The sequence below is a fragment of the Typopeltis vanoorti genome, chromosome 19 (genome assembly GCF_054136105.1).
Source record: "Typopeltis vanoorti isolate ZY-2024b chromosome 19, IOZ_Tvanoo_1.0, whole genome shotgun sequence".
Lineage (NCBI taxonomy): Eukaryota > Metazoa > Arthropoda > Arachnida > Uropygi > Thelyphonidae > Typopeltis > Typopeltis vanoorti.
The window spans coordinates 13,569,295-13,585,609 of NC_143567.1; the positions used below are offsets into that span (position 1 = coordinate 13,569,295).

Sequence of the window (16,315 nt, forward strand, 5' to 3'; positions counted from 1 at the left end):
ACAATCATGGATATGCTTTAAGCTATGATGTTAAACTCATTAGTAGTCCATACTTCTTCACCACAAATACCCACAGACTTTGTTCGCTATTTACACTAAAAATTTGCTATTCATATAGTATTGTCACTTTGGCTTTGAATCCTTTCCTTCATTGTTATTACATGGTGATCAGTATTCATTATGGCAAAATTGTGGAGACTAATACCATGTTGGAGTAATATATTTAATTTAAAATAAATCAGCCTAAATATCTTATGTTTTCACCTTCATATTAAGGCCATCATCTGGAGCACACAAACTTTTAAACATTACATTAGGTGGCTGGGGAATAATTTCAGTCATATTATGTAACCACTAGTTTTAAGAGACTAGCTTAAAGCTACTACCATTAGTGCTAGCATTAAGACCTGCATAACCAAGAGTCCGGTTATGTAAGTTGAATATGGCTCATCCATCTTTTTGAGATTTTTAGGTCATCGTTACTGTGCGATGGATGAATGATGATTAAAATCTCACGGGCTTCTTTGAATTTACATTTGTACCAGATTTAGGTATAATATAGGGATGCCTTTCTAGTTCAGTTTATGGAAAGTATATAGGGCATAATCAGAAAGGCCTGATTTTTTCTCATAATTATTAAATTTGATATGTCATTTGTGTTCCTTTTTTTATGAGGTTGGAATCATGCATCCTGTTTTATCAATATATATGGAAAGTTAACGTTGCACTGAATTCAACGTGCACTGAGAGGGGATCCTTAGAGGAGTTGAATATGGTACTGAACTATATGATGGGTTTAAAGTTGGTATTAAGGGTGTACTTAATCATCATTCTGTTCGTTTTTATTCAAATATCCCCCTTTAATATACGGAATGGTGGTTTTACTATAATCCATATTGTAATCTATAATTTATTTTCAGATGTAATTTTATGGAGATTTTGACTATTATTATTATTAATATACGTAGGCTGTTCATAAGTAATGACTATATTTATACAGAAAACAGATTACCTTTAATCATCATTTACATGGTCTTTTTCGAAGTAACTACTGTGAGACGCAATGCATTTGTCCCAACGTTGCGTCCACTTCTTAAACACATGTGAGAGTCTGTTTTTTGAGAGTTCTTTCAAACTGCCTCCGCAGCTTTTACACATGCTTTGTTGCTTTTGAAATGGCGGCCTCTTAGTGGTTTCTTGAGCTGAGGAAACAGCCAGAAATCGCACGGTGCGAGATCAGGACTGTATGGAGGGCGTGGTAGGATATCTGTGTTGTTCTTCTGCAAAACGTCCACTACACAACCAGCAATATGTGGCCTTGCATTATCGTGGTGCAATAAGAAGCCATTCTTCAGCAACGGACGTTTCCTTTTGACGTGCTTGATGATAATCGCTGCTGTGTTGATCATTGTCTCTGTGATGGACGTTGAAGCTCTTCCCTCACGTTCAAGATCTTCCACATTTTGCCTTCCTTCCTTAAGAGTTTTATGCCAGCGAAAAACACTTGCCCTCGACATTGCTTATCGTGGAAAGCTTCGCGTATCATGTTAAAAGTGTCCGATGCCGATTTTTGCAAATGCACACAAAATTTAATTGCATAACGCTGTTCCAAGGACGCTTCCATTTCGAAGACTGGTCGCACCTCGTAGACGCGCCGATGAGCACTTGCGTTTATTCAGGTGACACTCTGGCACATCAGCCTGTATACGCCATCTATCAACCTCTTTTGTTAATACATACAGCAACATTTCTTTATTCCACAGAAATTAATATTGTGATGAGTGGTTTCGCCACAGTAAAATTAGTCTTATTACTTATTGAACAGCCCACGTATATGTGTGTGTGTGTGAAAATTTTTTTACCTTGGGGATAATATATATTAAGGATACCAAGTAATTTTATAAACTTGGTTTTTTTACTCCTTCTCCCAAGTAAGCAAAATATTAAGTTTGCACCTGAACGTAGTTCAAGTCTAAAGGTAGTGCAACATCAGGGCAACTCGTTGTAAAGGTGGGTAAAGCTCTGATCACTATTCTTAGTATTTCTCATAGTCAACTTGTATGGGTAAAGTTGAGAAAGCTCTGTATTACTAAAAACCTTGGTATTTCAGGATCTAGCTACTCCCTGAGGAGAGACCTCAAAAAAGGTTAAAACCGGTCTGGGTAGTGACCTCCCCCTTCCCCCACCCATAATGTATAACAGTATACATCTTCTAGTGATATGTGTTTTACATTATGGGAAATACTAAGAATAGTGATCAGAGCTTTACCCACCTTTACGAGTTATATATATATATATATATATATATATATATTTTTTTTAAATAGATTTAATGACTGAAAACCGATTTTTAGTCATTAAATCTGTTTTTTAAAATGTATCACAACAACCGAGTAAAAGCCAATTATCACACGCACGCACACACACACGCACACACACACACACACACATATATATATATATATATATATATATAGAGAGAGAGAGAGAGAGTATATTGTATTCATAGTTTATAATTCATTTATAATGGCTTGTTCATCTGAGCAAATTATTATTGCTCTATTTTTGAATGTGCTAATGACAGTTTGGGTTAGCTGGGTGTGGGTACAGTGGCTACTGAAGAACAGACTGACTGAGGAAAGATGTGAAAAACAGATCCAGAATTGAAAGTGTATTCTGGTTTTCAGTAATTTCAGTTAGTGAGAGCAATATTAAAAAAAAAAAATCTATCTATCTATCTATCTATCTATCTATATATATATATATATATATGAGCCAATTTTGAGTTTTAAACTTTAAAAATCAAGAGCTCATTTGTACAAAATCTTCCATATAATGTTAAGAAATTTCAATAAATTTCTTATAATAGTTTCTCAGAATGTCTACTATCTTCTGTGATTATGTGGTATGCTGCTTGAAGCATGCTATTTGAAATCGGTGATTAAACATCATTACGTTTGGATAGAATACCATGTGGTCCGGTTTCTTGGAAGCTGTACATCAGGACAATAACAGAAACTTGTTGGTTAGGGGCTATATGGTCAAAAAACACTATCGGCTTTCTACAGTAGCAACCGTTATATTTTCATTAAAAAAAAACATTTAGTTTCGTTTTGTTTTTTTCTTTCTTTCTCAATTCGAAAACTTAGCTGGCATATTTTTAGTTAAAGAATGCAGCCAATCTAATAACATGCTGTAGAACTTTAATAACCTATTGATTATTTTTGGGCTTATATACATGTTGCAACTTCCTTGTGCAGCTAGTCTATCATTGTACCTCCCATGGTGCCTTCAGTGTTTTTCCCACAAAACAGTTGAACTGTCCAGAGAACACAAGCTTAGCTGTATCATCCACAATTCCAATCAGACCACATCTTCTTTATTAAAAGAAGTTAAATAAATAGATAAAAAGTAATCCAACAGAATTTTATTGCCATGTAGCAAGTAAAAGGAAGAATGACCATGGAAGAGTGTTTTCTGTATATATCATGATACTTTCACTGAATGCACTTGGCAGGAAATGACTGATCCACTAGAAAAAGCTGATTTGTTAAATGACTTCAGTAAGATATGTATTTTGTGATGGTCTATTAGTTGTCTAGATTATTATTATTATTATTATTATTATTACCCCAAGACCTCATGGAGTCAAAGACTCATCTGGGAGGTCCTTTCAGGTAGATGTAGAGGGAAAAGTGGATAGGTATTAAAGCTGTTACAAGAGCTTGATTCAAAAACAGTTGAACTGGATGGGATAGTGTCGATGGAATGTGCTAGAGGATTTTTGGTTATTGAATGCGAGTCTCAACACATGTATGATTCCTAACGAGTGGAAGAAATAATCTTTATATACAAGAGTAGCACTGGGACTCATGCAGCAAATTATAGTAATTGCATTCAGAGGTGGGTAAACAGCACACTGTATAGAGGGCAGCATTAGTTTGTTGAAGATAGGCTTGCTCCAGCAATCTGCTCATGTTCTGTAATATAGTGACAGCAGAGTTAGATAGTGGAATATATATATCATGATACTTCTCTATCATGCTTAGTCATTTGGCAGGATTCCTTGCATGTGAAATCCTGTCTATGCAAAATAAACTTGTGACATGAACAGGAGAATTGCTGACTGACAGGTATCAGAAAGTGATATATGGAGGTGCTGAGTCTAGGAGAAGGAAATTGACCAGCAGTGTACTAGACAGGGTTCTGTACTTGGGTATCAATGATACTGGGGATGGACTAGAGGATGACATTCAGTTATTTGTTGATGATGCTAAATTGGGCTAATGATAAGGGACCATCTGATTCAGAATCCTTTGTAGTCTGACAATGAACAGACTGGACAGATGTTCATTCTGTGGGCAATGTTAAGTATCAGTTGCATCTTCCTAAATATCAGGTTATGCATTATGGATGAAGGAAAGGACATTGCAGGCAGCGTATCATATTAACAGGAATTTGCTGCAAGTAGTCAATGAAGCTCAGGATTGGGGGTTATAGTGGATGGCAAGTTGAAGTTTAGGGCCACATTGCTAAGGTGGTTAAGTTATTGTATTGGATAACTACACTGTTAAAAAGAACTTGCAAGAAAAAAGCAGCTATATAAGGCTTTGATAAGACCACATCTGAACTACTGGGTGCAGATATGATCACCTGGGTTCTGAGGAATGGGGAGTCAGTTGAGAAGATCCAGACGCAGGTGACCGAGTCAATAACTGGCCTATGAATTTCATATATAAGAACAGATTGAGGGAAAGTGGTCTTCAGAGGACATGATAACAGCATATAGAGTAGAAGAATTTATAGTATAGATAAAAGTGAGATTTGCAGCTTATGGCTAGGCTTGGCTAGTGCAGGCAGAACTTGGAGTCATGCCTGGATGACTTAGGGTGTGACTGGAAGCATGAGAAGTCCTAATTATATCATGGAAAGTTTTGAATATGTGAAATTGCTTGTTGTTAGACACTATAATCGTTTTAAAGAAGGAAATATCATAGGTATATAAGTATGAGTGACTAAAATGACCTTTCCATGAAGTCCTTCAGCTCTCTGCAGGAGGTGCTGAGGCCTATAGGAAATATATACTGTATGTGGACTGACATGCAGCATTTAGCATATACCATAATAGTAATAATAATGAGATGATGATAGAGTGGGAAACAAACTAAAAGGAGATAGCAAGAATAGGGGGCAGCAAATGAATGAAAATCTGGATTTAAAAGCAACTTTTTTTACACTCTCTGCTGCTTTGTTTCAATAGATACACAGGTTCTGCAGGTCCATTGTTGCTTTACATTATATTCTCCAATTAAAAATGTTGAGGGAAATCCTTTTCTAATTAGAACTGATACTTAGTGATTTTGATTAATTATAATTAATCAGAAGTCTGCACGCATCTTTGAAATGTAGTCTTACAAGATTGCATGTGAAAAATGTGTTAGAGATCAAAAATTTTTATTATATATTTTTTATCCCTGAAAGATTCTGCTTTTATTCTTTATTTTTAATGTCGCATTCAGTATAAAGTAAAACATTCATGTGAAACGTGATCAGTAACATGAAATTGTTATATACTGTATAATATTATGTTTTTATGCATTGTTGTCTCTCATTGTATATGTTTTCTTTCCAGTCTCATCTGTTTCTACTTCAGTTAGTTCACAGGCCGACAGTTCGCTCTGTTCTTCAAGGACTCCTCAGGAAACGTTTGCTACCAGCAGATCACTGTGTTGCTAAAATAAAGCGCAACTTTTCTAATGCTGCAGCATCGAACAGTGCAATGAACATGGAAGATGGTGTTGAACAAACTGCTATCAAAGTTTCATTAAAATGCCCAATTACATTTAAGAGAATTACGCTACCAGCAAGAGGACAGGAGTGCAAGCATATACAGGTAAATAAAATATAGTTAGGCAGATAATCACAGTTAATAAACACAGATAGTATTAAAGAATGTTGAGAGATACCAAAGTTATTCACAAGTCGGGTTCTGAAGTCAAATTGTAATAGAAATGGCTTGGCTTTGGTTTTCACATTTTTGGGAAGTTGTACTGTTAAATTCACTGCATTTTTTTTTTTTTTTTTCGTTTTTTAATTTAATTTAATTTAATTTAATTTTTTTTAGGTAGATAACACAATGTGAAGTGCTACGAAATACAAAATATCTATAGGCTGCTTAGCATTATTAACATTATTCATTACAAGCTTTATTTCAGTTCTCTCCATGTTGTTTGGATATAATTATATGGATATTTGTAGATTGCCTCTCCAAAAAGGAATTTAAAATGTATATTGCCAAAAAGAAGCTTAATCAGGAAGTCAAGACAACCGATTGGCAAAGAAAAAGCCTAATCAACTTTTGGAGGGCAAAGTGATTTACACCTTTTCTTATATTATGTACTGGCAGATAAAACATATTTTAAGCGAAGGTTTACTTTCCTGTTCTCCAGGCTATCATCACTGGAATCAATCACCCTGCTGCAGTGCTTGCCATGCAGTGAGATCCATAACCATTTAGTAAGGGGAATTCTAGTAGTGGCCACACCCTATTTCAGGATCAGTTGTCTAGCAGCCATGCACAAGGATTAGTATTGCTGTAATGAGTCCCCTTCCCCATAGTTTGGAGTAATATTTTAAATATTAAAATATTTTAGAGTTTTCAATACATCCTCCAGAAATAGGGATGAGGGCTCGCTACAGTGCTAGTGCCAATGGGTAGCCCTAGCATTCTGCTTCCATTTAAACTTATTACTTGCTAGATAGTGGGCAGCATATGCTTTGTGGTGAGTAGTGCCCCAGCCTGACATGAAATTTTAACTTCTTTCTATGAATCCTTTTTCAGTTTATTCAGCGATTCTGCCCCAAGTCAAGAAACTATTAACATATGTTAATATACCATCTTTCCTGATCATCCATTCAACAGGAGAATGTTTGGTTGGAAAAGTATCACCTTTCTTTATCGAGAAGGATTGGCAGGATCTCCAGAATAGTAATGAAACTCCATTTTGGTGATATCCTTGATTTTTTTTTATTTATTCATATGAGGCCCCCCCCTCTTTCTCCCTGACCCTTATCTTATTTCCCCCATTAGGTGGGCTCAGCCTATCCCCCCTGGGGGAGAGGGGGAGGTTGAGCCCGCTTAATGTGTGATTAAGTATATGTATCTTATGACTATAAACCTGTGTGTGTGTGTTCACAGGGCCAGTTTGCCTGTTGTGAAGGACGAAAAACCTGAGTTTCCAGGTGAAAAAACCCTCTATCTCTGTATGAGGCTGACTAGCTCACTTTTAGTTGAACGAGACTAGATAAAGGTTCCTCACGTCATGGACAGGAATCGAACCCAGGTCTTTTGGACCAAAGGGTTTCATCTGTACCCACAGCTACGGAGGCTCTATATCCTTGATGAAACAGCATGTGTGTGTGTGTATATATATACGTACACACACACACTGTACAAAACATTTGGAATAATTTCATGCTACATCTCTTGGGAGAATATCAGTTATGGTGACCTCTGTAAAACCTTGAACTAAACTATTCTGGTCATATTAGAATGTCAGATGAGGAGATTTGATTTGCATTGAAAGATCAAGGAGTGCAATGGGATGAATATGATCCTTACATTTGATACTCCTCAGCCTCCAACTTCATTAAAGCAAAATATTTGAATACATCTGATCACCGTGTAAGCTTGAAAGAAAGGACAAAATATTTGAACTGCACCATAAGGCTCTACATTCTGAATGCTTTGAGATGTTTTAAATTCCAGAAATGGGCATCATGTTCAAACCATCTTTAGTGGCTTTGGTATGTGTGCTTGATGTAGCATCAAGGGGTGGGGGGGGGGGGGTTATCCGTTGCAAAGAATAAAGAGAAGTGAGAATGATGAGGAAGAGATTTGAATATGCAAGAATAGATAGTTCGTATCAGGAGATAAAGTGAGAACTTTATCACAGCAATGTCAACCCAGAGAACAGTAAAGAAAATAACTAAAGGGATACTAATTCATATGACTGTTTACATCCTCTCACAGTTGCATCATCTTTATAATCTAGTCTGCTTTTTATTAGGGGACATTATTTTTCTCCAACTGTATATAAAGCACCATTTGTCCAATTTCAAGGATCTTAAAAGAAAATAAATGACCTGGAATAATCAGGTGTTCTTTCTCTTCTTCCACCAAGAATAAATAGTCTCGTTTTTACCTCCCAGATGGTTATCAGGTCTCTTGAGCATCTTTTCTCTACTTTGGTCAAACAGGATGTGCCACTGAAAAGAGACTTCAGGAACTTTACTCCTACATCCTCTATATAAAAACCCAAAGTTTATCTCAACATGGATCATAGAATTTTCTGGTCCATCTGTCTTTTACATAGATGCAGTTTTCAATTCTGAGTGCTTATTCAAAGAGTGCTGAAGCACTATTGCCCCATCTTTTAAACTGAAATGACTGTGTATTCTTACCAAAAATTTAGGAAGTCTTATCCTTATTAATTCTAAAAAGCGTTTCTTTGTATGTGAGTCAACTTTATATTGACTGTACTATACACTCTGGCATACTACATGTATCTTGCTTGTGAAATCCATTGTTTTTTTTTTTCCTACCTTTTTTGTATTGTTCAGTACATTGAAGATTATCTGTAAATTTCAAGTCAAAATATTTGTATTGGTGTGATAAGTTTGCTGTAACAGTGTTTGCTATAGTGAGAGTCAATTATAGCTTGTTCTGTCAATTACTGTATGTGGTTGAGTATTAGGACATACCAATAAATTTATTATTTAAAACTGTCAATAGTTTATTAATATTATCGCTAATATAGTTTTTAATATCAACAGTAATAGAAAGAGGCTATTTGATTATTATTATATCCTCTTTTAATTTTTTTCTATTTAGTGCCTTATGTAATTTAACTTTCTTAAATTTTTAATTTCAGTGTTTTGATCTTGAATCTTATCTTCAATTAAATTGTGAAAGAGGTGCCTGGAGATGTCCTGTATGCAAGTAAGTAGCTCAGAATAATATTGGCAAAATTAGTAGATCCGTAATTACAATTCTCATAATTAAGAATTTTTATACATTCTTGTTATGGGATAATATATATGAAAATATGGTTGGTTATACAGTGTGGTGGCGGGGGACAGTACTGAATAACTACAACAATATCTGTTATGGAATTCAGCTATGTTGAAGTTCAGTAACTGTGTTTTTTGCACCATACTGTATAAGAAGGAAACTATGTAAGTGTTTTGTCTGATGTATATATATCAGACAAAACATTTGATCGTAACGATGTTGCTGCAAATAAGCAAGTGCTAATAGTTCTATTTTTTTAATGCTATTATAACATTTTTCATAATGTGTTGCTTCTTTTATGTCTTCTAAAGATACTTTCAAATTTTAGAATATACAAAGTATATCAATTATACTTAATTTCGTCTGCATAATGATTAAATTTTACTTAAAATAAGGCACAAAAACCAAGACATCTTAATTTATGCATTTTTTACAGTATATACACCTCCAAAGTTATACTTGTATACTAGCTGCAGTGGAAATGGTTTGAGTAATGCAAAATTACTCAAACCATTTCCACTGAAGCTATCCAAATCAAATAAAAATATTTATTTACACAGTGCTAATATGCAGATGTGTGAAAAAAAAGAGTTAATTGGAAATAATTATAACTTGTTATGTAAATGTAAATATATTGTTCTTGTCCAATGAACATTTTATTAGAAATACCCTCTCAAGATCGTTACAGTTGATCCTATAATAAACTCACTCACTACTACTGAAAAGTCACATAGGTAAATGCTATGCTAAAAGAAACTCACTATAGCAAACCATTCACTATTAAAAAAAATAAAAATCCTGTGGTCCCTGCAACTTAGCTTGTGTGTGTGTGTGTGTTAACTGAATCATATGTTTCATGACATTACATTATATTGGCATATAAAAGATTGAAGCATAAATATTTAAGTAATCTAGATCAGATTTGTTATAGTGAAAGGATTGTTGCAGTGACTTGCCTTTAACAAAGCACTGATGCTAATGGAAGCTTTCGCTGAGGACTTTTTTTTTTTTTTTTTTGGTAGTTTGTTGTAATAATCATTGATTGGATTGACTGTTTTAGCTGTGTTTGTCTCTCTCTCTCTCTTTATGCCTATTATACAATAGTGTTATTCCCAGTTTATTTAGTCAAAAAGGATAATAACATCCATCCTTCTTAAGTAACCAAAGTAAATGCTTCAAAAAAATTGAAGTATCTGAAACAGCATTACCAACGAGCAATGCTATTAACTTTTAAAAATATTGATTTCTAATCACTAGTATTATTGTTTGGAAATAAAATAAATTTTTGAAGCTTTTTCTGTGCTCTTTCTTCAAAACATTGTTAACTCTACTAAATTGCCAGCTTGTTAGCTGAGTGGTTAGTGTATCCACTCTCCAACCAGCAAGCAGGCTGCAGGTTTGAATCCTGCCATGGGCATGGATGTTTAAATTTGCGATTGTCTTTAGGTGGAAGATGAAGTTCACTCCTGTGTTGAGACCACTGCCCTGCTTATTGGGTGTAAAGTGCTTAAAAAAGTCCCATGTTTAGTCTCTAGAAGGTTTACAGAGATGTAAAAGAAATAAATTTTAAAAAAATACAAAAATTATATAAAATAGAAAAAATTTTGTTTCTTAGCCCACACACAAGGTACAAAATGTTCTATAGGTTTGCAAGTAACCTTTCTTGGGTGAAAGCAACATAACTAAGTGTTCAAATTATGCCAAAATTTCAATTAGTAAACATTTACTATATTAGCAGTTTTTTAAGGCCCTTATGCAAAAATAGTAGTCTTTTACATTGATTTATCTATTTAACAATAATGATTTAAAATAAATCATTGAATATAAATACAGTCAATTCTCATTACAGTGAACTTTAGGTACCACAGAAGTAGTTTGCGATAGTAGATATTTTGCTATATTGAATTTCCTTTCGAATAACACTATGCCTATGGAATTTGGTTACAGCCTTTCAGTAGTTAGTTATGATTGCGTTTTCTATAGTGAGAATTAAATGTTGATAAGGATGCATATATTTTTATGAATCACAAGAAAATGTACAATTGATTCCAGTTTGCTATAGTGAATTTCCTTTACAAAGCCTTGTGCCTTACGGGCACAAGATTATGGTAGTTTATTATACTGAAAGTGAAAGCCAAGAGTACTAAATTGAGTCTAATAAGGATAGTTAGAAAGAACAAAAATCTATATTTCTTAGTCAGTGAAAAAGGAAAGTTTGCTATCAAAAATTGTTTTTCTTAATGCAACGTTTTGTTTCTCATTACTTGATGGACACTAGATATGGAGTTTTATCCATCTTCTTGTAATTGCTTGTTGAAAACATGCATGGAACCTTTTAGACTATTCAAAATAATGATTTAATAAACATACAGGCTGCTTATTTTAGAGATAATCAGCTTTTGGTGAGAAGCCATAGAAATACAAAAGGCAAAATACAGTTTCCTGATGGAAATTGTATTTTGCTTTTCGTGATCATTTTTGGAAGGGTTTCATTCTTCTCACAGCTATTGTACTAATAAAAAAGTTGTAACAATTTTGACTTTGTAATTTAATACTGCTTGCTAAGAAAAAATTAATTCATTAATTCACATAACTCTCTCATTTTAGTAAAGCAGCTCTGCTTGAAGGATTGGAAGTAGATCAGTACATCTGGGGAATTCTTACAAATCTTAGTAAGTCAGATGTTGAAGAAGTTACTATAGATGCCACAGCTAGTTGGAAACCCGTATCAGTAAAAGCTATGAAAGAAGAACATGATGGAGGTAATGGTTAGACCATTTATAGACAAAGTATGGGTATTGTTTATTTTTTATTCTACATTGTTGTAATTAGTCTAAAGTATTAGTTCTGTATCCATGTGCCACATTTGGTCTCTAGATTGGAATTCCCAGATTATTTAAATCATAGCATCCACGATAATATCCATAGATCTCCATCTTTTTTGTGGATAGAACAGTTTTATTTAAAAAAAACGGGGGGGGGGGGGGGAATCACCTGCAATTTGGAAAAACACAATGATGCAGACTACTATTTGGTGGGAACATTGAATTGCATCTGCAATATGAGTGTGGTACAACACTCATCGTGGTGAACAAATTTTTGGCATTGTTAACAGGGGAATGTTATACCTTATTCAATAAGGCTTGTCCATATAACACTGTGGGGGGAAAGGGTGAGGGAAGATTGTGGTTTGAGGAGTTACGATAAGTGGTAAAATATATAGCAAAACAGAAAATTATTCTGATGTTTCTAAATTTCAAGAATTGCTTCGCACATTTTTCTAAGTTATTCTGCAAATACTTCGGCTATTTAGGCACAATCATTCCGTCTTGTGGGATGAATTGTTTATTATTACATGTCTGAAAATTAACTTTTCTTTTATGAACATTGTAGTTTTTAAAGTGATAACTATTTTGTTTGTATAACAGTTGGAAAATTTACATATAAAGTACTTCATTTCGCGTGTTGGTGACCAGTTTGTACATCCTTTATTTCTTTTGTATGAATTAACTCTTTGGCAATCTGCCAGCCACATTTCTATGAACTGTGGGCATACAATACTTAGTAACATACATTTTAGCTGTCAAGTCTGAAATATCCAGTCTATCCTCATTCATTGAGTATTTAATTAGATGTACTCAGATATTGAGTCAAAAGTCTGGTTAGTTCTCTGATTCTATTCCTAGGATATGTGATCTTTTTGTAGTGATCCAGCTTTGGTACTTAGCAGTGACTGGGATAATTTATATAAAATGTTTATATGAATAAAAACATTATTGTTTGGTGATGGTTTTGAATATTTAATGATTTATAATTTAGGTGTGCAGTAGTTTACTCTGCATCAGCATCTATTAAGTTAAACTATTGATTTTTTTTTTTATTTTTTAGTTGATCCATGTGCTGCTCAGAAGCGATTCAAGGCAATGTCGCCCAGTAGTATGACAATGCCAACTACCAGCAGTTGGGAAATGGGCCAGGGACTTTCTCCTTATTCAGCTCTACCTCCTCCTGATATGCAAAGTATGTTCTGTGGCTCTATGGTTTTTTTTTTTTTTTTTTTTTTTTTTCCACATTAAAAATGTTTCAAGTTATTGTCTGTAGTTGTAAATGAATTTGTACAAGAAATCTGGTAGAGATGTAGCATAAGTCAGTATTACTAAATCGTGTATTTCTAAACCTAGGCTATTAAGAGATTATTTCAAAACCAACAAGTAAATATTCAAAAGGGATTTGTGCTAAAGGAAACAGAAGTTCATATTGTAATAGGGGTCTTAAAGTATGTCTTTTTTTTTTTAATTTTTATCATCTTATTGTTGATTTTTGCTCTTGAGACTTTCTAACGAGGATTTTATATACTCTATTTATAGCATTAAATGGTCCAATGCCAAATGGACCAATGATGACCAATGGTGTAGGATATGGTAGTGGAAATAATTTTGACTTCCAGTCTCAAGCTTCTGACTTCAGTAGCCCATTATCACATCTGAATGAAAGTGTGGCATCCCTTGATCCTCTTGCTGCTATGGAAAAATCACTAAACCACCATGAACAGGTAATTTTCTATTTATTTTTTATTTTTTAAATTGATGTTAAAATTTTTTTGCCAACCTGGTTGGCACAGTCCTTAATGTACCTGCTATCCACCCCAACAGGCTGTGGGTTCAACTCCTGCTATAGGTATTGATGTTTGTGATTGTCTTCAGGTGGAAATGAATTTCATTACCCCAGTGTGAGACCACCACCCCACTTAGTGGAAGTCTTAAGTGACTTAAAAAAGTTCATGTTTATTCTCTTGGTTTCTGGACTATGCAAAAAATAAATAAAAAAAAAAAATACTAAAGAATTTCGTAGCCTGCCCATGATACCGATTACTGTGAATTTACAACTTTTTCATGGGTAGGAGACGCAAAGAAAAAAAACAATATATTTTCTTCACTATTTGAGTGACTATATATTGTTAACTTTTGATATAAAGAATTATTTCTGCATATGTAGACAGAATGCACAGATTTATTTATATGTTATGTCATACAGACATTTCTATAACCTCTAAAAATATTGATAATTTTTAGTTTCTGGCTATCAGCTTAAAATATATTGAATATTTTACTTTACAATTTCTAGACTGCCCTTGTTTTGGAATGCAACTCATTCACTTCGTAATACTTGTGTTGTAGCAGTGTATTGTACAAATATATAGTTCATTTTGGAAATAAGTAGATAACATGCTTCTTAACACTTGTACATATCTATAACAGAATTGCAAAAACAATGTGACATTTGTCCTTCTGTTGAAAGGATGTTAGTAACCTTTATAAGGGCTTGTAAAACAAAGATAGTTATATAGTCTCATATTGAAATGACAATGTTTTGCTCTCAAAAGCTTGGATTTCCATCCCTTGGTTGGTTATTCATATTTCACAAATTTTTTCTCTCCCAATAAGACAGGCAAATACATGTCTAGAGATTATAGGATGACATATTATTTGTTCTGCCTACAACAACTTATTGGACACACACTAATACTACAACCATAAATTATTAGTTTTTTTTTCTCTTTCTTTTAAGATTACACGGTGATCAGCATTCATATTTATAAATTTAGGAACACAAAAACACACGTGTTGAAAAGATTATTTTATTAATAATTAATAAAATACTATTTGATGTTTCAACCCCCAGATCGAGGTCATCATCAGAATGATACATGCGTATAAGGAACAAGCTACGTGCTATAGCCTTGTATACTGGTGAACTAAATCTACGTAGTTAATTAATCCTTTTTCCTAGCCTGACCTCTAGCGATTAAAAAAAAAATATATATATATATATATATGTATATATATATATCATCATCAAATTCCTGCCATGTACCCTCAAGGGGTGTACAGGATATGATAGTACTACATGAAAAAAATTACATCATTACTAACTTCCTATCTACAATTTTCCTCCAAATCAGTCTGTTACTTGTCAAGACTCCAACATTATCAGATATTATATTTCTATCGTCTAAGGCACTTTGTACCGTATCAATCCACCTATATCTGGGTCATTTTGCTGCCAACCTGGCAGAGAACACTTGTTTTGCTAATCTTTCTTCGCCCATTCTGTTTAAGTGACCATACCACCTGAGATTAGCTCTGCTAATGCATTCCTAGATGCTGACAATGTCAAGTTCTTTCATAATATCCTCGTTTTTAATATGATATTGCCATTGATGCCATCTGTTCACACCTATAATCTTTCTCAGGACTCTCATATCTGCGATCTCTAGTCTTTGGTCAAGTGTTATACCTCTGGCCCAGCTCTCAGATCCATAAGTTAAAACTGGTTTGAACACTGTCTTGTATACAGCTAATTTAGTGTTCTGACTAATTTCTCTCTTATTCCATATGAATTTATTCAATTGACTTCCCACCATACCAGCTTTGCTGATTCTGTTTATTTCTATATTGAATTTACCATCTTCACTAAAAAACGTGCCTAAGTAGTAGAAATGTTTTACTTGTTCCACAGGTTCTCCATTCACAACACAGTTGACATATTCATTGTCTTTGTCTTTTTATTGCTGACCTTCATACCATATCTATTACAACAGCTATTCAATTTAGTCAGAGAAACTTGTAGCGGATTTATTTAGAAATATAACATCATCTGCATAAAGCAAAGAGCTGACATTAACATCTCCAATTTTGATATCATGTTTAATACCACTTTCCTTCATAATGTGATCCATATAGATAATGAATAACAGAGGAGATAATGTACATCCTTGTCTCACACCAGATTTAAGATTAAACCATCTTCCTGTACTTCCTTCAATTCTAACTGCTGACTTACAACTCAAATATAGACTAAGTATTGCTTGATATAATGCTCCATTGACACCATATAACTGTAGCGTATTGAATAGCTTCTTTCTTGGCACCTTGTCATATGCCTTTTCCAAATCGACAAAACTTAAATACAGATCTTTGGTATATTCCCATGCTTTCTGGACTATTTGTTGTAAAATGAATATCTGATCCTGAATCCAGCTTGTTCTTCACCAAGCTTTTCTTCCACAATTCTTCTCAACTGTTTCTTAAGTATATTTGCATAGATCTTGCCAAGAACACTCAGTAGGGAAATACCTCTGTATTTCTCACATTCAGTTTTATTTCCCTTTTTATATATGGATACTATGAGAGCTCTACTCCAATCATCGGGAATTCATCCCCTCTATCCAGGCCTTTTGAA

At 34.0% G+C, this 16,315-nt stretch overlaps 1 protein-coding gene across 7 annotated transcripts in view; it reads left to right on the top strand.

The window, feature by feature from the left end:
• LOC150095860 (zinc finger MIZ domain-containing protein 1-like) overlaps positions 1-16,315 on the top strand; it is a 383,815-nt gene that overhangs the window by 353,286 nt on the left and 14,214 nt on the right. For all 7 annotated transcript variants that reach the window (XM_090409083.1, XM_090409084.1, XM_090409085.1 and 4 more), the window contains 5 exons: positions 5,633-5,893; positions 8,934-9,001; positions 11,681-11,835; positions 12,962-13,093; positions 13,441-13,625. In XM_090409083.1, the coding sequence (XP_090265209.1) occupies positions 5,633-5,893; positions 8,934-9,001; positions 11,681-11,835; positions 12,962-13,093; positions 13,441-13,625 (801 nt within the window). The remainder of the gene's footprint in view (positions 1-5,632; positions 5,894-8,933; positions 9,002-11,680; positions 11,836-12,961; positions 13,094-13,440; positions 13,626-16,315) is intronic.